Source organism: Trachemys scripta, chromosome 1 (genome assembly GCF_013100865.1).
Source record: "Trachemys scripta elegans isolate TJP31775 chromosome 1, CAS_Tse_1.0, whole genome shotgun sequence".
Classification (NCBI taxonomy): domain Eukaryota; kingdom Metazoa; phylum Chordata; order Testudines; family Emydidae; genus Trachemys; species Trachemys scripta.
The window spans coordinates 343,640,887-343,663,481 of NC_048298.1; the positions used below are offsets into that span (position 1 = coordinate 343,640,887).

At 46.0% G+C, this 22,595-nt stretch overlaps 2 protein-coding genes across 2 annotated transcripts; both read left to right on the top strand.

Moving 5' to 3' along the window:
- The first annotated feature begins 8,651 nt into the window (after positions 1-8,651).
- On the top strand, positions 8,652-9,599 carry LOC117873090 (olfactory receptor 52E2-like). Its single transcript, XM_034762117.1, has one exon. The coding sequence runs from the start codon at positions 8,652-8,654 to the stop codon at positions 9,597-9,599; it is 948 nt and encodes a 315-aa protein (XP_034618008.1).
- A 9,666-nt stretch (positions 9,600-19,265) lies between these two features.
- LOC117873096 (olfactory receptor 52R1-like) lies at positions 19,266-20,210 on the top strand. Its single transcript, XM_034762130.1, has one exon. The coding sequence runs from the start codon at positions 19,266-19,268 to the stop codon at positions 20,208-20,210; it is 945 nt and encodes a 314-aa protein (XP_034618021.1).
- Positions 20,211-22,595: the final 2,385 nt, after the last annotated feature.

Here is a 22,595-nt window from a genome sequence, read left to right on the forward strand (position 1 = left end):
CGGGGGGGCGGTCTCAGATCACCCAAAGGAGAAGCTGCATTTAGTCAGTTTACATTTAGCTAAAGTTACCTATTGCTTCATACAAGCGGTTATTATATTTTATCAGCCATGAACATATTTCATTAGTGCTGCTGCTGGGGCTTTTTATTCTTTCCCTCCTTGCCGCCCCCCCCCTCCTCTGGTCATGACCCTTGACCGAGTTTGGCAGGAGGATGTGTCACTTAGCATAGTTCAGGCTTGTGGCCTGCAGGCCGGGCCTATATGACGAGTCTTCGCCGATGTTCTGATCGGTGCAAGGGAGGCCAGCCAGGCCTATTCCCCCACACCAATTTTGAATTATTAATATAATCACTTAAAATCTGCTCAGGAAGAGGGGCTGGAGCATTGTTGTCTCCACACTGAGGGAGCGGCAGACTGGGTAATAAACTTACACTGGTCAGGCTTCTGATCACAGCAAGGTGATACATTTCCCGAGTCCTAGGCTGGGGAGTTCCGGGGAATTGGCTGGCATCTTTCTATTGTGGGTTCATGCTTGGCTAGTGAAAGCATTCATGTAACTGCAACTGGGTCTGACCCTGTCTGTGTATGGATGAGTAAGTGCAAGGCCTGGAGAGGATTGCAGCTTGTCACAGGCACACAGTGTGAGAGATGCCCAGACTGGCATGCCAGATGGTTCAGTGGTACCCAAGTTCCTGGTTGTGCTCTAGGGAAGTCCGTCACACCCACCCAACAAATAGGCCCATGTCCCTCTTGTCATACAGACAGTTACTAATGGAGAGACTGTAATTATGGCAGGGAAGACAGGACTCCTGGTTCTGTCTGTCACTCTCTGTATGACCTTGGCCAAGTCACGTATCCCTGGGCCACTATTTACCTGTCCATATAATTGAGATATGTTCATAAGGACTTTCCTTTGCTTAGTGTTTTGAAGATCCTGAAATGAAAGATACTTCACATTATGATGATAGTTACTGATAAGAATTACTGATCTCTGATCCCTTAGAGACAGCCCCATGTGCCTGAAGAAAGTGTTCATGTCTCCCCTTAGTCATTTTCCTCCAGATCTGTCTGTCTACTGTCTACCCATCTATTCTGGGCATTTAACCCTATGGAGATCTAGGCATTATCTCTAGTTTTCTTACTAATCAACTATAGCTATTACATATACACAAATACACAGAGCAGCCAATTCCTCTCTGACTCAGCAGAGAGCACAAGAGTTCTCACCTCCCTTTGGGAAGTTCCCTTAATTACTGTTTATTCCTAAAGCTGGATAAAGAACACAGAAGCATAGACATGGAAAGAGAAACATTGGCTAGAGTGTCTCTAGTCTCCAGCCTGTTTACATCCAGATGCTGCTTTGCCCCGAGAGGATGAGCGAACCCCACTGGGATTGCACAGAGCTATATTATATATGGTTCACACACCTGTGTTGTCTCTCGGCGTGGGGTGTTGCTGTAGATGCTGTCGAGAAAGCTGTGGGATATGGCTACCTGAAGGGGATTCTCTGGGAGGACACTTTCCTCTCAGAATTCACAGGAACCCGTCTCTTCTGAGGAGATCACCTGCTTGACAATCCAGTGCAACATGGGCGTGATGGGACAGAGAGTAAGTCTGTTTTCCTTTTTATTCTTCACAGTCATTAAACCTCCCAGGCTGCAGGCCACAGGTGATGAGCTTGTACCAATGACATAAGCCAAAATGTCCATCTTTACTGTGCCCCCCAGCTGATGGCCTCAAGCCCGGAGGTGGCTGCATTTCAGTGGCACGGGGATCTCTCAGGATGAAAGGTGTTAGTAGGTGTACAATAGAAAGCCAATTTTTTGAAGCCATAACAAGTAGTTTACTCAGACCCCATTCAGGTAAACTGCCCTTGGAGTAAGAACTGAGTAAAGATCTCAGGACCCAGCTGTGCATTTCAGTGCTCTCACTTCTAAAGGGGGCAGGAGAGGGGGGCTGTTACCTGACTTTTATCTGCTAGAAACTTGAACAATTATAAGGATTTTTAAACATGGGCAAGACAGCTTATCTCCTGACTTCATTCCAGAAGTTGGCTGAACTGTTATGCCTGAAACTTTCAAAAAAATAATCATCTGCAAGCAGACACCCCGTATGGGAAATTTCACTCCAAACGTTAAAAGTTTGGCAAAGTTATAAGCAACTGAAAATGAGTGCTTCTAATTGAAAGTGTCAGACCACCTTAACTAAAGATGGTGCCACCTAAAAGGCCAATCCATTTGTGAGCCCCATGCAGCTAAGCAGTTTGTCTCAATAATGTATTGGCAGGAGTTCCTCAGGCCAAATAGGGATTATGTAAAAAAAATTATTTTATCAGTATTATATGTTCAGACTTCCAATGTAATTGAATGTTCCCTTGTTCAAGTGTTGTGAGAGACAGTAAATATACATGCCTGATCAACTTTCTCTTTCAATGGATTCATGGGGCTTAAGATAAGAAGGGACCATTACATCTTCCAGTCTGATCTGTATAACACTGGCTATTAAATGTCATGCAGTTACCCCTGTATTGAGCTCTATAACTTGTGTGACTAAGGCCTGGTCTTCTGTAGGAATTTATCTAATAGAATTTTAGAGCCAGAGAGTGTGAAGGGACTGCAATGGTCATCTAGTCTAACTCCCTGCCAAGATGCAGGATTTGTTGTGTCTAAACCACCACAGACAGATGACTGTCCAGCCTCCGCTGAAAAACCTCCAGTGAAGGAGCTTCCATGACCTCCCAAGGCATCTGTTCCAATGTCCTCCTGTTCTTACAGTTAGGAAGTTTTTCCTGAGATTTCAGATTGCCTCTTGTCCTGACCTCTGCGGCAAAAGGAAACAATTTTTCTCCATCTTTTTTTTTTTGGTAGCCTTTCAAGTATCTGCAGACAGCTGTCATGTCCCCCTTCAATCTTCTTGTGACAGGGTCGACTGGGTGTAGCCTGGGACTGTGGGAGCGCTGTGCCTCCTGAACTCTCCAGCCTGGGCTGTCTCTCATAATGCTTTGCTAGTGACAAGCAGCAAACCCCGCCAGGCGCTGTCATCATTCAGACCAACCGCACGTGGAGCCCCACACCCAGCTAGATTGCATGAATGCGCCCAAAGCCACTCCTGAATCACACAGAGAAAGGCACCAGCCAAATCCCCCCAGCTTCCCCAGCACTCTAGCTCAGGAATATATCATTTTATTAATTGGTTCCCCACTTCATCAATGGAAAGTGGATGTACATCAGCCTTTGTAAAAACACTTCAGGCAAACTCACTGGTAAAGATAAACAGAAAAAATAAGTTTATTTACTACCAAAGCTAGATCTTAAGAGACTATAAGAGAAAGGGAAAAAAGTCAGAATTAGTTACCAAAGAAATAAAAGATAAGCATGCAGTCTAAACTCTCAACTCTATTGGAATGGGCAACATATAGATTAGGCAGTTTTTCTCACCCCACTGGTCATTGCACTTAATAGCACACAGGTTTCACCCTTGAAGCCTGGGCCAGTGCCTCTTTTGGGCTCTTCAGTCTTTTGAGTGTCATGGTTGCTTGCAGCATAGGTGGGGGCAGGAGAAAGGCAAATGCTTAGGGTCCTGGGTCCTGTTTTATACCCTTAGTCCATGTGCTTGTAGAACACACGTCCAGGCATGTCTGGAGGGCATTGCTGAGTCTCCAGGCAAGGTTGGGCAATTCCCCTGGTGTGGTCTCGTGCAGGTGAGTCTTTGAATTATAGCTCCCTTGCTGGACAATGGCTGTTGATGGTTGTTTGAAACCTTGCCTGGGCATTGGTTATTTTCCTTTCTGTTGTCTCTGGGGAGCCAATATCTGGCAGATTCCCCAACTTTTAGCATGTTTTAGTGATAACCATACAACACAATCTCATAACTTCATATGCATTATTGATATATACATATATGGATAGGGAAATGATTTTCAGCAGATCATAACCTTTCCCCTGATATCTTACATGGCATGCTTTGGATGCAAAATCACAATTATATAAAAATGAGGGATATGGGGGGTTACAGGGTGTTCCCCCAAAGTATAAAATGTCACACACCTTTCCCCCCCCCAACTAAACATACTCAGTTCCTTCAGCCTTTGCTCCTATGGCTTGCATTCCATGCCTTGGATCACCTTTGTCTCTCACCACTTGATACTTCCCAGTTTCTCTACATTAGTGGTCTCCAAGCTTTTTATGCACAAGGTCACTTTTTTGATTTAAGGGCAACCCAGGATCTACCCTGCCCCTTCCATGAGGCCCCAACCCTTCCCCAAACCCCGCCCACTGCACACACACCCTTGTTCTCCCCCACCCTCACTCATTTTCATCTGACTGGGGCAGGGTGTTGGGGTGCTGAAGGGGGTGCAGGCTCTGGGCTTGGGCCAAGAAGTTCAGAATATGGGAAGGGGCTCTTGGCAGAGCCTGCAGCAATATGTTGGGGTGCAGAAGAGAGGGGTGTAAGCTCTGTAAGGGAGTTTGGGTGTAGAAGGGGGTTCCAGGCTGGGGCAGAGGGTTCAGGTGCAGGAGGGAGTGAGGGGTTCAGGCTCTGGGAGGGAGTTTGCCCCAGCCTGGAGCCCCCTCCTGCACCCCAACACTCTGGGTGCAGGAGGGGGCTCTAGTTTGGGGTAGAGTGTTGAGTGCAGGAGGGGGTAAGGGGTGTGGGCTCTCAGAGGGAGTTTGGGTTTGGGTTCAGGGCTGGCACAGGGTGTAATGGTACAAGCTCCGGTAGGGAGGCGCTTACCACAGGCAGCTCCCAGTTGGCAGCACAGCGGGAGTCAAAAAGGCTGTCTCTGTCTGGCTGGCCCCACGCCACTCCGGAAACATCTGGCTGTCAGAGGGCAGGCTGGTCTCTGCATGCAGCCTGTGGGGGGAGGGGAGAGTGGGTCTCCATATGTTGCACTGCTGCCCTTTCCAATGGAAACAGGCCAATGTGAGCTGCTTGGACAGTGCTGGGGGTGGGGGCAGGTGCTACAGAGCAGAGACATGCCTGCACTCAGACAGACAGCTGCTTCTGGGGGCCAGGCAGGGAGAGAGAGCCTGCGTGTGACCAGGATCGAATGGTAGAAGCTCCAGGTGACCATTGCTCTCAATAATTTCTATACATTGGTGACGCAAAGTGGATACAATTCTCTAGCAAAAGACTATAAAGGCGGCTGCATCTTGTCTTCATTCCTGCTTAGAATCATAGAATATCAGGGTTGGAAGAGACCTCAGGAGGTCATCTAGTCCAACCCCCTGCTCAAAGCAGGACCAACACTAACTAAATCATCCCAGCCAAGGCCGTGTCAAGCCAGACCTTAAAAACTTCTAAGGATTGAGTTTCCACCACATCCCTAGGTAACCCATTCCAGTGCTTCACCACCCTCCTAGTGCTTCTTGTCTTCATTCCCGTTTCTTACCTCTGGAATAACCTTTCTACAAAGGAAGCTCTGAACAAAGGACTGAATGAGTTTTCAAAGATAATGGCCAATGGCTCTGCAATCAACTCCCTCAGCACCCTTGGATGTATTAGATCTGAACCCATAGACTTGTGCATGTCCAGCTTTTCTAAATAGTCCTTAACATGTTCTTTCACAACTGGGGGCTGCTCACCTACTCCCCATACTGTGTTGCCCAAAGCAGCAGTTCGGGAGCTGACCTTGTTTGTCAAGACCGAGGCAAAAAGCATTGAGTACTTCAGCTTTTTCCACATAATCTGTCACTATGTTGCCTTCCCTATTCAGTAAGGGTCCCACACTTTCCCTGACTTTCTTCTTGTTGCTAACATACCTGTAGAAACCCTTCTTGTTACCCTTTTCATCCCTTGTTAGCTGCAACTCCAACTGGGTTTTCACCTTCCTGATTACACCCCTGCCTGCTCTAGCAATGTTTTTTATATTCCTCCCTAGTCATCTGTCCAAGCGTCTACTTCTTGTAAACTTCCTTTTTGAGTTTAAGCTTACCGAATATTCACTTTTAAGCCAAGCTGGTCACCTGCCATAGTTGTTATTCTTTCTGCACATCATGATGTGTTGTTCCTGCACACTCAAGAAGGCTTCTTTAAAATACCACCATCTCTTTTGGATTCCTTTCCCCCTCATATTGGATGCCCAGGGGATCCTGCCCATTAGTTCCCTAAGGGAGTAAAAGTCTGCTTTTCTGAAGTCCAGGGTCTGTATTTTTCTGTTCTCCTTTCTTTCTTTTCTCAGGATCCTGAACTCAACCGTACCATGGTCACTGCTGCCTAGGTTGCCACCCACTTCTACTTCCCCTACCAATTCTTCCCTGTTTGGAAGCAGCAGGTCAAGAGGAGCACGGCCTCTAGTTGGTTCCTCCAGCAGTTGTACCAGGAAGTTGTCCCCAACTCTCTCCAAAAACATCCATGATTGTCTGTGAACTACTATATTGCTCAACAGGCTTTTCTCCAGTTTCATACTGGAGCTGTAAGCAAGCATACCACTCTCTGACATACAATGCAACTCCTCCACATTTCTTCCCATGCCTGTCCTTCCTGAACAGTTTGTACCCATCCATGACAGTGCTCCAGTCATGTGAACTGCCCCACGGAATTTCTGTTATTCCAATCACAGCATAGTTCCTTGATTGTGCCAGGACTTCCAGGTCTTCCTGCTTGTTCCCCAGGCTTCTTGCGTTCATGTACACAGGGCCGACTCCAGGCACCAGCTGAGCAAGCTGGTGCTTGGGGCGGCAGACTGTTCGAGGTGGCACTCTGCCCAATCCTAGGGCAGCACGGCCGCTTTTGTTTTGTTTTGTTCTTGTTCCGCTCCGGCCGCCCTGTAGGAGGCGGTGGCGCAGAGAACTAGAGTGCCCTGCAGGGCAGTCCTCTTCCTTCCCTCCCCGCCGACCAGAGTGGAGCCCTCGCGGCAGGAGGCGGCGCAGTAGGAGGGGCTGCGTGGCAGCGCCCCTGCTGTAGCTCTGGACGCCCCCTTCTCTCTCTCTCTCCCGCCTGCTCCCTCCGCATCCTCACCACAGCCGGTCCCCCTGCCCCCGCGCTCTGGCCACGCCACAGGTTGTTTTTTTTTTTTTTTTACTTTGCCGTTCTGGCCGCCCCGTTTTTTTTTTTTGCTTGGGGCGGCCAAAAAGCCAGAGCCGGCCCTGCATGTACATGCACCTAAGATAGCTAGCCAATTTCCCTACTTTCTCAATATGAATCAGGAGGCTTCCCATCTTGTACCCTCCTCCTTGTGTTTCCTCTCAGTATCCCTCTTCCCCGCTTAACTCTGGGCTTAGGTCACCGTCCCCCGGTGAACCTAGTTTAAAGCCCTCCTCACTAGGTTAGCAAGCTTGCCTGAAAAGATGCTCTTCCCTCTCTTTGTTAGGTGGATCCCAACTCTCCCTAGCAATCCTTATTCCTTGAACAACATCCCATGGTCAAAGAATCCAAAGCCGTCTCTCTGATACCACCTGGGTAACCACGCACTCACCTCTACAATTTGACAATCCCAACGTGGGCCTTTTCCTTCAACAGAGAGGATGGATGAGAACATGACTTGTGCCTCAAACTCCTTTATCCTTCTTCCCAGAGCCATGTAGTCTGCAGTGATCCGCTAAAGGACATTCTTGGCAGTATCATTGGTGCCCACGTGGAGAAGTAGGAAGGGGTAGCGGTCTGAGGTCTTGATCAGTCTCAGCAAACACTCCGTCACATCCTGGATTCTAGCTACAGGCAAGCAGCATACTTCTCGACTCTCCCTGTCTGGTCAGCAGATGGCTAATTCCATCCCCCTTAGGATGAAGTCCATGACCACCACCACCCATCTCCTCTCTTTGGGAGCAGTGGTCATGGCTCCCCCATTCCTAGGACAATACATCCAATGCCTTTCGGCCATTAGGGTCTCCATCTGTTCCCTTCCCTCAGAAGGCTCTTCCAATCCTTCTCCACAGCAGTGCCTGTGCAGAGAGCCTGAAAACGGTTGTGCACCTCTATCTGCATTGGGGGTGTGTAGGTTCTCCTCTTTCTTCTTCTGGAGGTCACATTCTGCCAATATTCTTCCCCGTTCTGCACTGTAAACTCTGATTCTTTGGCATGTTTTTCTTCTAGAATGAAACATTGACTTCTATCCAGAAAATAGTCATTTTCTCTGATGCAACACAGGGATGATACTTGGCTCTTTAGTCCTTTAACGTTCTCTTCCAATATGGAGACCAGCTTGCACTTGATACAGATGAATAAAGTATCCACACTCTTTTCTTTTTTTTTTAAATGGAGATATCCTATCTTCTAGAACTGGAAGGGACCTTGAAAGGTCATAGAGTCCAGCCCCCTACCTTCACTCGCAGGACCAAGTACTGATATTGCCCCAGATCTCTAAGAGGCCCCCTCAAGGATTGAACTCACAACCCTGGGGTCAGCAGGCCAATGCTCAAACCACTGAGCTATCCCTAAACTCGTATTTAATGCTGCTGCCTATTAAGGTTGCCTCAACCACAATGTGTGGGAATTATTGATGCATGGAGCATCATAAAATATAGAATTGGCATTAGTATGGTCAGTTCATAGTTTATTTCACAGTGTATAATATTAATATTGTCTCTCCATACAGGCATTTGTACTGCGACCATCACCCTAGACTCTGGGCACATAAAGGAAGTCAGTGAAACATACGGTACATCCAGGAGACACCGTTCTGCCTCAGAGTTGGACACATTCTCCACTACTTCATGTCAGATTCCAACACAACCGACTTCACCAACCTCTCCACCTTCATCCTGCTGGGCATTCCTGGCCTGGATGCAGCCCATGTCTGGATCTCCATCCCCTTCTGTGCAATGTACACCATAGCCATCTTCGGGAACTTCACTATTCTCTTCATTGTGAAGAGGGAGCCAAGCCTCCATGAGCCCATGTACTATTTCCTCTGCATGGTGGCCATCACCGACCTGGTCCTGTCCACGTCCACCGTGCCCAAAATGCTGAGCATCTTCTGGTTCAATTCCAGCGAGATCGATTTCAGTGCCTGCCTCACCCAGATGTACTTCCTTCACTGCTTCTTAGTAACGGAGTCTGGGATCTTTGTAGCCATGGCTTTTGATCGCTATGTGGCCATCTGTGATCCCCTGCGACATTCCATCATACTGACAAACCCCATGGTGGCCAAGATTGGCGTGGGCGTGGTGCTGCGTGGCAGCATTCTTGTGCTCCCTTATATTCTAATTGCGAGGCGGTGGCCATATTGCAGAACCAACATCATACCCCACTTGTACTGCGAGCACATGGCCGTGGTGAAGCTGGCCTGTTCTGAAATCCATGTCAGTAATTACTACAGCCTCTCTGTGGTATTCTGTGTATTCGGTCTGGACCTATTTTTTATTGCTGTGTCCTATACCCAGATCCTCAGGGCCATCTTCAGCCTCCCCACAAAGGATGCCCGTCTCAAGACTTTTGGAACCTGTGGCTCCCACATTTGTGCCATCTTAACCTTCTACATCCCATGTCTCTTCTCCGCCCTTACATACCGGTTTGGCAAGAATATGGCCCTGCATTTCCACGTTCTCATTGCCAGCGTTTACCTTCTGATGCCCCCCATGCTAAACCCCATCATCTACGGGGTGAGGACCAAACAGATTTGGGACAGACTGCTCCGGCTCTTTACTCATAAAGGGACCTAAAGTTTTCTCCTGGTGCTCTGGTTCTTAGACCGAGCTCCATGAAGAACTGGCTGGTGACATGTCCTGGGCCCTTTCCCCTAAATCACTCACTGCCCAGTCAAAGAGACATTAAACCCTTTCCTGGCTTTACTGGGCTGTGTCAGGGTGACAAACGATGGAATTCATTTGTGTAGAACTCAATAACTCATAGGACTTCCACCTTTCTTATTGCTGGTAACTAGACCCCTGACACCCTGCCCCTGGCTTGTCCTCTTCCCTCAGAGCACAGCCTCCTTCTCCCCTTTTCTCTCCCTATTCCCTCAAGACCCCGCCCCTATTACTCAGCTACAAATTCCCAACGAAAGAGACCACGCTGTGGGGATGGTTCTTGGAGCTCTTTGCCCTGAGCCATGACTTGGGAGCAGGGCAAGGGATCAAATTTGATGGTAGAAGGACAACAGCTGAGAGAGGCTGTAGGATAATCCCCTGTGTTAGCTGGGATACCTGGGATCATGTGTTGTCGGGCAGAGCCTGGGGTGGGTTCTGTAGCTCACAGGAGGGAAATAAATGACACATCTACCATTAGCTGGCTATTTATACACGTACACGGCACCTTATCTTGAACTACAGGCCACCCATTGTCCAGGGCCTGAAGCTGAACAGGGAAGCTTAGTCTAATGTACACTTTGCATGACGCTTTTAGTCACTACATCTAGCAGCTCTTTAGCTAGGCAGCGTTCTCCCCATGTCATGGACCGACTGAGCCACACAGAGGTAAAGTGAGTTACCCAAGGACACACAATGAGTCGGTGGCAGAGCTGAGAATCAAAACTGGGAGTCCTGACCTCACCAGAACCATTGCTCTGGCTATGAACTGGCACTGTTCTCATACCAGTACAGCAACAATAACCATAACTTCAGACACAAAGGTGATACATATACATAAACAGGATAATCATATTTAGCAAATCAGAGCTTTCCCATTGACACCTGACAGGACATATTATGTACAACATTTGTTGCAATTGTATAATCAGGGTAGCAAAAATAATAAAAATGATCATATTCAATCATACAGCATCACACCGTGTTCTCGTCCCACAATGGTGCTACAGCTACTAGCCACCTAAATTAAGGACATTTCCCTGGTTCTAGCAGGGACGCAGCTGGGACACTAGAGCCACGGGAGGATGGGAAGAGCAGATAAAAGCTTCTTTTGCCACAGGGAGCCTGGTCCTTGTACAAAGACGGGAGGAAAGAGTTCTTTAAAAGTGAGAGGTGGACGTCTATGAACTTGGCTGTTTCCTCCAAACGTCGCCAGCCAGCCCCCTGGCTTTCAACAACCTTAACTTGTGTTTGACTAAAGCATCTTCCAGTAAGGTATCAGGGCTGGATCCACAAAGGCACTCAGTTAAATACTGAACTTCGGTGCCAGTGCATTTCTCAAACCCCGGCTCATCTTCTACCTAACCCTGCAGGAGCCTATGGTTCCGCCAGTAGCCTGCACAAGGCAGCCTGAGTGCTGATGCTGCTCCACAGCTAACAAGCTGCTCAGAGTCTTTGCTCAGGCCTCAACTCTCGTGGAATTCTCCAATGAGGTGTCTCCCCCCCACATCTCCCCAGCAGGCCCGATCTGTTAGGGGTTCTCAGACCACGGCTCCTGGATTGGGCCTTGCGGGTTGGGAATGTGTGTGTGCATGTGCATCCATGTGTGTGTTTGTGCACATGGGTCCATGTGTGTTTTTGCACATAAACCCGTGTGTGTGTGTGTGTATCTGTGCATGTGCATCTGTGTGTGTGCACGTCCATCCACATTTGAGTGTGAACCTGTATGTGTGTGTGCACGTCAGTTTGTGTGTGTGTGCTTATGCAGGCTCATCTGTGTCTGTGCACATGTGTCCGCGTATATGGGTGCACCTGCGTCCTTGCGTCTTTCTGCATGTGGATCCATGTGTGTGTGCCCGTGGGTCCATATATGTGTGTGCACATGGTTGAGTGTGTGAACACATGGGTCCGTGTGTGTGTGCACATGGTTGTTCGTGTGTACACATGGGTCCCTGTGTGTGTGTGCACATGTGCATCCATGTTTGTGCACCCCCATAATGTCCCCTAGCTCAGTGGTTTAGTGCCTTGTGATGGGGTATTTCAACCCTACCCCGAGATGGCAAACTGCAGAGAATTAGTTAGGAAATGACCCAGGAAACTTGGAGGGGAAGTGGCTGCAGACCTGGAGATAGGCTTGGTGTGTTTCACTAGGCTTCCTGTCAAGCAGGTGGTGGGCAACCCTGCAACCATCAGGGCCCTAGGTTCAGACCTGATGGAGAGGAAGGAACCATTTCCCCCTATCTTGGCCACCACCCCTTCTGTGGTGAGGGCCCAGCTCACTAGCACTATTAATTCTGTCTGCTAAGCTGCACTGAAACAAATACATACACCAATTGCAAAGTTATTAGTTTAGGCTTGTTTCAGGCTTGATGGGATTACTGCTGATTTAAACCAAACAAGTCTCTGGAGTACAAACCTCCCAGCTTGGATGGGTTGTTCAGTCCTTTGTTCAGAGCTTCAATCTGTAGCAAAGTTCCTCCAGAGGTCAGAAGCAGGATAGAAGACAAAATGGAGGTGTTTCAAGGGCCTTTTATATCCTCTGCCAAGTGGAAGGACCCCTTTGTTCTTACTCTGGAAAATCACAGTAGCAGTATGGAGTTTGGAGTCACATGGACAAGTCACATGTCCATGCATGACTCGAGTTTTCAGGTAGAGCACTCATTGCTCAAACGCTACCTTGAACTTCCCAGAAATGCTCCTCAGATGTGGATTGGAGTCTCCCAAGGTCCATTGTTAGTTAAGTGTTTCTTGATTGGGCACTTATCCAGAATAGTCCTTCCTCAAGAAGCTGACCAAATGCTTCACTGATGCTTCTCAGAATCAAACACATTGAGATACAAGTAAATAGCCAATACTCATAACTTCAACTACAAACATGATGCACACATACAGACAGCATAATCCTAACCAGCAAATTACAACCTCCCTTGTACAAGATTTGGGCAACTATGGGACCCTGGTTGCAACACTGGTCTATACAGTCACAGTTCATGTCAATGACATCACACAGGGACTGTTTCTCCTTCTGTGTGCAGAAAGGGCCCAGCACAATGGGCCCTGAACTGCAGCAGGGCCTCTGAAGGCTTCCACAACACAAATAATGAGCATAAATAATAAACACAATAATCCACACAAATAAGGGCCTAGTTCCCACCACCCTTCATTGCCTTTAGCTACAGATTAAGCTCAATCCATGCTTGCCAGCAACAGAGTCTTAGTCACTTGAATACAGTAGGAAATGCTCCCCTGTTCAACTCAGAGAGGAGAATTTGTTCAGTCTCATAACAGTGCTTAAAACCCAGGTGCTTCCTGCAGGCATCTGTCTCCAGATCTATCTGTCTACTATCTACCACTCCATCATGGTTATTGACAGGGTATCAGACCCTATGGAGATCTAGGACTAAGCCCTAATTTTTCTTCCTAATCAACTATAATTTTTACATATATACAAATACACGGAGCAGCCAATTGCTCTCTGACTCAGCACAGAGCCCAAGAGTTCTCATCTCCCTTTGGGAAAGTCCCTTAATTACTGTTTACTGCTAAAGCTGGATAATTAGCACAGAAACAAAGACAGGCTGGTCTCCAGCCTGTTTGCATCTAGATGCTGCTTCTCCCCTAGAGGCTGAGCGAACCCCCCCTGAGACTGCATAGAGCTATATTATAAACAGTGCACACCCCTGCGTCGGCTCTCGGCATAAGATGCTGCTGCCGATACTGGAATGACAGAGGTGTGGGACACAGCCACCTGAGGGGGATTCCCAGGGAAGACACTTCCATCTCAGAATTCACAGGTACCTATCTCATGTTGAGAAGCTCACCTCCTCGACAAACTTAGTACAACGTGGGCATGATGGGATGGACAGTAAGTTTGTGGTACTTTCTGCCCTGCATAGCATCTGAGGGCCCTTGCCACAGTGGATGAGTTTGCTCCAGTATTTTCTGCCCACACCTGTCTACCCCAGCTGATGGCTTAGGGGTTTGAGTATTGGCCTGCTAAACTCAGGGTTGTGAGTTTAATCCTTGAGGGGGCCACTTAGGGGTGTGGGGATTGGTCCTGCTTTGAGCAGGGGGTTGGACTAGATGACCTCCTGAGGTCTCTTCCAACCCTGATATTCTAAGGTGTCTGTATTTTTCCAGTGGATCCTCCAGGAGAAAGGTATTAGTAGATGTATAATACAAAGGCCAAATTCTGGAGCCCTGGCTCATAGTTTGCTCAGGCCCCACTAAGGCAAAACTCCCCTTGGAATAAGAAGTGAGTAAAGACCTCAAGAGCCAGCTGTGTGTTAATGTACAGAGACTGTCACCTCCTCCTCTTGCATTTCAGGGCTCTGGCTGATAATGTCCAATAATGTCTGTGGCATTGAATTACACAGGCCGATTGTGGATTATGTGAACAATTTCATTTTATCAGTGTTACATGTTCAGACTTCCAAGGGAATTGAATTGTCACAGCAAATATAAATGCCTGGTCTGCTTTCTTAATCGATAGATTCCTAGACTGTAAGGTGAGAAGGGACCATTAGATCATCCAGTCTGATCTCCTATATAATCCAGGCCATTAAATTTCACCCAGTTATCCCTATATTAAACCTCTTGACTTGTGTGTCACTAAGGCCTGGTCCATAGTAGGATTTTACATTGTAGAATCATAGAGCCACAGGGTCAAAAGGGACCAAAAGATTAGATAGTCTGACACCCTGCCAAGAAACAGGATGTGTTCGGTCTAAACGTTCCCCAGACAGATGGCTGTCCTGCCTCATTATGAAAGCTTCCAGCAAAGGCGCTTCCACAACCTTCCGAGTCTTCTGTTCCATTGTCCCACAGTTCAGAAAGTTAGGACGTTTTTCCTGAGATTTCATCTAAATCTGCTATGCTGTAGTTTGAACTCCTTGCCTCTTGCCCTACCCTTTCTGGCAAGAGAGAACAACTTTCTACCACCTTTTTATGGCAGTCTTTGAAGTATTTGAGGACTGTTATCATGTCCCTCCTTAATCTCCACTTTTCCAAACTAAACGTATCTGGTCCCTTCAGCTTTCAATATGGGTTGTGTACCATCCCTTGGAACATCTTTGTCACTTGCTGCTGGATCCAGTTTCCCTACATCTTTTCTATACATTGACCTAGCTACTACTACACTGAAGAACTATGGCAGCATTGCTGTGGCGTGTTGTGTGTTGAGAAGCCCTCAAGCAGATCTGCCAGAAAAGCATCCTGTCCTGATCTACAGACACAGGGAGTTGGGAATCCAACACTTCCCTTCGCGGTTTGTTCCAATGGTTAATCATCCTGAGTGCTAAACATTGGTCCTTATTTCCAGCTGAAATACGTCTGGTGTTTAGCTTCCACCCATTGGGCCTTGTTCTTCCTTTCTCTTCCTGATTTAAGAGTCCATTATTACTATTTAAGATAAATACATGAATTTCTTTCGGTCTCTCTCTCACTGTCCGGCATTTTCTCCAGCCTCCAAAAATTGGTGTGGCTCTTTCCTGCACCCTCTCCAATTTTTCTGCATCCCTTTTGAAATGTAGACCCCGGGACTGCCCATTGTTGGTTTCACCAATGCCAGGTGCAGAGGTAAAATCTTTCCCTGGCTCCAACTCACCACTCCCCTGTTTATGCATCCAAGGATCGCAACAGCCCTTTGGTCACAGCATCACCCTAGGAGCTCACAATGAGTTAATTATCCACAATGACCCCTAAATCCTTTTCAGAGTCCCTGAATTCCATAATACAGTGGTCTAGTCTATGGGTCAGGCCTGCATTTCCTGTTCTGAGATGGTAAGTTTGCATTTGACTGTATTAAAACACACCAGATCAATCAGTATGCCTGCCCTGGCTTCGTCATTGTAACCACTCTGCCCATCTTTGGGTTGTCCACCAATTTTATCTGCAATAATTTTCTATTTGCTCCCATATCATTAATGAAAATATTGAATAGCATCAGGCCTAGAACTGATCCCAGCAGAGCCACACCAAAAACAACCCCATTGACTGGCAATGGACCATTGACAACTGCTTTCTGAGATCTGTCTGCTAGCCAGTCCGCTCCACTGATATTGTACAGTATTCATTTTTTATCTGAATATTTTCCCCTACCAATTGGAATGCCTCAGAAAAATCTCAGTCTATTGCATCTGCACAGTTCCCTTGATCAACCAAACGTGTACTCTCATTAAAGGAAGAAATAAGGTTTATTTTACAAGACCTGTTGTTAACTGGCATTAATTATATTCCTAAAGTTTTTTTTAACTAATCCCATACCAGCTTTTCAATTGTTTCTTATCCTTCTTAAATCTTTTTTTAACTTTCTCTTAATTTTTCATACTTTACGTTTAACAGAATTTTTCTGTATTTACCTTTTTTAAATTATGAATGAGAGGTGTTGCTGATTGGTCGGTTTGTAATTCTGGTGTTTGTAATTCTAAGGTTCTATTGGAAATGCTGCTTAATACCCTTCTTGACTGCTATTGGACTGGAAAATGTTTCATCCTCCCATGATATGAGCACCTCATACTGCTTCTTTCCAAATGCAGAACACAAATATGTTGTGAACACATCTACTTTTTCTGAAACATTAACAAGTTTCATTTCTCCCTCTAGGAATTGTCCTAAACCTTTTCCAGGATTTCTTTTGTTTTTTAATAACCTCCTTTTGGTTATCTTTAGCATGGACTTTTCCCCTGATGTTTTTAACATCACTTATCAATTTGTATTTGCTATCTATTTTCCCTTTTCACCATTTGTTTGATATTGTTTTCACCCTAATTGTTACCTTCACTTTGTCAATGAACCAGGTTTTTGCCCAAAAGTTGTCCACTTTCTTGATTGTGGAATCTTGGATTTGTAACTATCTAATAAACTCTTCTTAAAGAACCCTCAGTTTTCATTCCCATTTTTATCTCTAAATTTTCCTCCCAATCAGCTTTGCTGATAATTTACCTCAGCTTTGGGGAATTAGTTGAAGCACTGTCTATAGATGTTACTGATGGGACGTGTTCTCTCTCGCTTTGAGTCTAATCAGTTCCATTATTTATTTTTCTCTTCTCTATCATATGCCCCCTTCTTTGTCTCTTCTCTAAACTAAACAGGCCCAGACTTTCAGTCTGTCCTCATATGGCAGCTTCCCCAATTCTCATTGCCTGTCTCAGAAATCCCCTTTCTATCTGCTACATCCTTTATGGAGACTGGATGACAAAAACTGTGTGCATGTCCAGAGCAGGTTATTCTCCATCCCTTTTTTTAGGTATCTGAACATTGTCTTTGTTTTAGCCACTACTGTGAACAAGCAGGTATCAAGATTGATTCCCCACTCTGGCACTTTGAGTGCAGAAGGTGGGAGTCCGCAAAAGACCTTAAAAATACCTTGCCACTCCAGGCTTGTATTAAACTCCCAAAGTTACAGATCCCCCTGGCCTTGGTAGTAGTGCTGCCACCAACCAAGTGAAAAAAATGTCTCTTGAAAATCCAGGAAAACTCACTTGGGAACTTTTCCCTGAAGCCCCTTGGCTTTTCCAGCCCTCTCTCAGGGAAGCCGAGAAAGAAACCAAACAAAAGAAAACCCAGCTGTTGTACCAGCTGATCTTGGAACCCTTGTTCCACTTAACTATTTCAGTACGTGTGCACAGACCACTTGCTTTTCAAACTCAAAAATCAAATCATGTTCTTAAAAAGATGATTTTATTCAAAAAAAATAAAGAAAATACATCTGGAAAATCAGGGTGTTGCAAGATATTAAAAGAGCAACTGAAAGCATTAACACCCAAGAATGTCTTCGGTGGGGTCCAGTTTAAAGGTTACAAAGAAAACAAAAGCACCTGTGTTTACCACAGAAGATTCCACAAGCCCAAAATAAAGAGAGAATCCTGATCACGTCTAACTAAACATTTCCTGTTCTACTTACTTATCTGTAGTTCCAAATGAGTAATTTTTAGGTATCAGTGCTGATGATTTTTCATAGCTGGCCCAATCTTTACTGCAGACCTGCTGCTCTCTGTCTCTCCAGCCGAGAGACAACAACCCTCACAAAGAGGGGAAGTTTTTTCTCAATTTAGAAAGTTTCTAGTCTTCCCATTGGCTCTTTTGGCCAGGTGTCAACTCACTTCCTCTTACCTAAGCATTTCAGTGAGACTTCTTAACTCTTTACAGGTAAGGCAAATACAGAACAGCTACTAAGAAGGATTTTTATAGCTAACTGACTGGTTGGGTGTTCATAAAAGGGGTTCTACCCCCCCATCATTTACTACAGCAGGTGGTTTCCACTGAGTTGCTCTCAATAACACCCAGGTCTTTTCCCTGGAATGCATCTAGCTGGGATGTTTCCCCACGGAGTATAAATTAGCAAACGTTTTTTTTTTGTTTTGTTTTTTTTTCCCCCATTCTCAGGTTTTGAGCAACTGGGTGAATGGGGAACACCCTACAGCATGGACTCTCTAGCCTGGCTTTCATTGCATTAAGGAACAATGATGGATAACCAGTATCCACACTCGTGTTTCCTGCTATTACCTATTAAGCTTTACCACACCATGACATGTAGGAATTATTAACACATGCCATAAAATATGGAATTAGCATTAGTTGGGTCAGTTGTTCATAATTTATTTCTATGAATAATGAAAATGTCTTTTTTCAGTGTGTGAAGAATCATAGAATATCAGGGTTGGAAGGGACCTCAGGAGGTCATCTAGTCCAAACTCCGGCTCAAAACAGGACCAATCCCCAACTAAATCATCCCAGCCAGGGCTTTGTCAAACCTGACCTGAAAAACCTCTAAGGAAGGTGTCAGGGTTCCTTCCCCACTCTGAACTCTAGGGTACAGATGTGGGGACCCACATGAAAGCCCCCTTCTTCCAGCTTAGGTTAAAACCTGGTATGCTGCCAGCACCAAGTGATTTAACAAGAAACAGGGAAAGGACCACTTGGAGTTCAGCTTCCCCCAAAATATCCCTCCAAGCCCTTACACTCCCTTTCCTAGGGAGGCTTGAGAATAATATCCCAACCAACTGGTTACAAAGTGATCAAAGACCCAAACACCTGGGTCTTTGGACAATGGAAAAATCAGTCAGGTTCTTAAAAGAAGGATTTTATTAAAAATAAAAGGTAAAAATCATCTCTGTAAAATCAGGTTGGAAAATAACTTTACAGGGTAATCAGATTTGAAGAGCCCAGAGGAACTCCCTCTAGCCTTAGTTTCAAAGTTACAACAAAACAGAGATAAATCTCCCTCTAGCAAATGTAAAATTCACAAGTTGAGAAAACAAAGATAAACTAATATGCCTTGCCTGGCATCTATCAAATCCCCCCTCACTCTTCCCTTCTGCAGATAAATAATCCCAGTTCCCTCAGCCTTTCCTCATAAATCATGTGTTCCAGTCCCCTATCTGTTTCACCAATCTGCTTCACCAATGAGAACAGCCTCCAGTAGTGTATGGAGTGTATCATATTCACGTTGTCTCTCAATCCAGGCATTTGTACTGCGACCATCACCCTTGACTCTGGGCACATACAGGAAGTCAGGAGAACGTACGGTACATGCAAGAGACACCGTTCTGCCTCAGAGTTGGACACTTTCTCCCCTACTCCATGTCAGATTCCAACATAACCGACTTCACCAACCCCTCCACCTTCATCCTGCTGGGCATTCCTGGCCTGGAGAAGGCTCATATCTGGATCTCCATCCCCTTCTGCACCATGTATGCAATAGCCATCCTGGCGAACTTCATCATCCTGTTCATTGTGAAGAGGGAGTCGAGCCTCCATGAGCCCATGTACTATTTCCTCTGCATGCTGGCCATCACTGACCTGGTCCTGTCTACATCCATCCTGCCCAAAATGCTGAGCATCTTCTGGTTCAATTCCCGGGAGATCAATTTCAGTGCCTGCCTCACCCAGATGTACTTTATTCACTGCTTCTCAGGGATGGAGTCTGGGATCTTTGTGGCCATGGGTTTTGATCGCTATGTGGCCATCTGCCATCCCCTGAGATATTCCACCATCCTGACAATCCCCGTGGTGGCCAAGATGGGCCTGGCCGTGGTGCTGCGCAGTGGCATGCTCATACTGCCCTATCCCTTCCTGGTAAAACAATGGCCATATTGCAGAACCAACATCATCCCCGAGCCATTATGCGTACACATATCCGTAGTGAAGCTGGCCTGCGCTGACACCCGCATCAGTAGTTACTATGGACTCTTTGTGCTATTGTGTGTAATGGGTCTGGATGGGATTTTTATTGCTGTGTCCTATAACCATAACCTCAGGGCCATATTCAGCCTCCCCACAAAGGATGCCCGGCTCAAGACTTTTGGAACCTGTGTCTCCCACCTCTGTGTAATCTTAATCTTTTACATCCCAGGTCTCTTCTCTTCTCTCACATACCGTTTTGGACAGAATGTTCCCCTGCATTTCCATGTTCTTATTGGCAACATGAACCTACTTGTGCCCCCCATGCTAAACCCCATCATCTATGGGGTGAGGACCAAACAAATCCGGGACAGGCTACTCCGATTCATTACTCATAAGGGATGATTTAGTTGGGGATTGGTCTTGCTTTGAGCAGGGGGTTCGACTAGATGACCTCCTGAGGTCCCTTCCAACCCTGATATTCTATGATTCTAACTAATTTTTCCTCCGGTGCTCTGGTTTTCAGAACTAGCTCCATGAAGCACTGGCTGGTGACATGGTGCTGAGCCCTCTTTCTTGAATCACTTACTGGTCAGTGAAAGAGATATTAAATCCTTTCCTGGCCTTATGGTGCTGTGTCAGCATGACAACATGGGGAATTGGTCTTTATAGACCTCATTAATCCTTAGCCGTTAGAAAGGTGGCAACAATTGGACCCTGAGACCCTGCCCCCGCCCTACCTATTCCCCAAGACCCTACTCCTGCCCCACTTGCCCTGGTTCCTGGCTTCTCTCCTCCCCTCCCTCCCTTCCTCAATCTTTTCCACTCCTGTCCCTGCCTCAGCTGGGCTCCCTCTACTCTGACGCTGGGCTGGGAGCTGCCAAAGCTTGACAAGGGGCCTGCCTGTTGGTCTGATGTGGTCCCAGCTGAGCAGGGGCAGGTGTGGGTTAATGACCCTAAACCTCCCCCCTGCCCTGCAGGAACCAGGCACAGTCCGATCCCCTTCTTGGTTTGACTTTCTAGTTCAAAACTAGGTACCTGATAACCCTGCATGGCACCCAGACACAGAAGCTGAAAAACAGAGCATCTGGATAAAACTTAGATGGGGGAAAAACCCTATTAACTCACCTTTTGTTATAGGAACCATGTACATTGTTATGTCTTTGGGATTTCCTGTACTCTTCACTCACACACCTTGTATTAAGAGGCAGCAGGCTGGGGCGGAGGCATGTGTTTATAAATACGTGGGTCATTAAAAACTATCAGCCCTAGTGAGATCTTACAGGGATAGAAGAAGGGAGTAACTTCGTTCTCCAGTTTCTCTGCAGAGGGGTGGGCGTGGAAAGAATGAAACCTCCCCAGAAGGGGGAACAGAGAGAGGAGGTGTTCATCCAGCCCTTTAAAACACAGAGACTGGATGAGCTAGAAGGCAGGAGAGAGGCAATCTATGGTTGCAGGGTGATGGCTGCAGCAGAGAGACAGACTGCAACTGGAGGAGAAATCAGGAGTTGCAGAAGGTGGTCCCTAGACACCCTAGAAGATTCTGACCAATCACAAAATATGTTCCAGGGTGATGTGGATAAAGTATACATACTGGAAAACATCATCTCAACTATACATGTAAAATGATGGGGTCTAAATTGTAGCCAATGATTTTAGTTCATTATTAATTTTTTGTGTGATGTTATTATTAATCAATAAGTTATATTATATATTTTCTCTGTACATTAATTAAGGTTAAGTAGTGGAATTATAGAAGTGCAAGACTGATCTTTATTTAGAGGAACCAAGTACTAGACATGAGTAAGACAAGCTGGAACGCAAGAACCTGTAGGTTGAGGCCTCAAGACTTTAGCTTCGCTATTGTCGGCATTGGAGACAAGAAATGATGGCATAAGTGACTGAAAAATAACCTGATGCTCTAAAATAATGGGAAAAGAGGAACTAAGTAATTTTTATTGTGCAAAATTACTCAGAAGATTAATATTATATCAGAAAAATGCCATAAAAGCACGCCTGTCTCAGACATGTGTCTTAATCACAGGATATAGGTTGTGTGTCAATGGTAATGAGAATATAGGGAACTTAACCTATAGAAAATTGGGATCCATTAGGTTTCCAGGGGACACAGACCAATAAGAGAAAATGTCCACTTTTATGGACATGTGCAGAATGAAGATATAGACAGAATCACATTATAAAATGGGGATGCCCAGAGTGGAAAAATTGAGCTCCTTATGGAAGACTCCAGCAGGAACCATCCGTCTACTGATGATCAAACTATGAGAGACCCATCAGACACTAACACTATTGTTAAGGATGTGAATATAACTATATTTGTAACTGGTGCATAGGTCTGTATAGACTTTATATATATGGTTAGTTAATTGTAACTTTAATAAAACGTATAATGTAGACTAGGCATTGTACTGATGAATGTATGCGTGGTCACTACATGTAGTCTTTATCTGTTCCAAGAGACTTTAAATGTATGTGTTCCACGAGACAGTCCCCCAACTTGAAGCAAATACTCACCAGCAACTACACACCACACAGCAAAAACACTAACCCAGGAACCTATCCTTGCAACAAAGCCCGATACCAACTCTGTCCACATATCTATTCAAGGGACACCATCATAGGACCTAATCACATCAGCGACAGCATCAGGGGCTCGTTCACCTGCACATGTACCAACGTGATATATGCCATCATGTGCCAGCAATGCCCCATTGCCATGGACATTGGCCAAACCGGACAGTCTCTACACAAAAGAATAAATGGACACAA

Coding starts and splice junctions, on each gene's coding strand:
- LOC117873090 (XM_034762117.1), top strand. CDS start 8,652: ATGTCAGATTCCAACACAACCGACTTCACCAACCTCTCCACCTTCATC.
- LOC117873096 (XM_034762130.1), top strand. CDS start 19,266: ATGTCAGATTCCAACATAACCGACTTCACCAACCCCTCCACCTTCATC.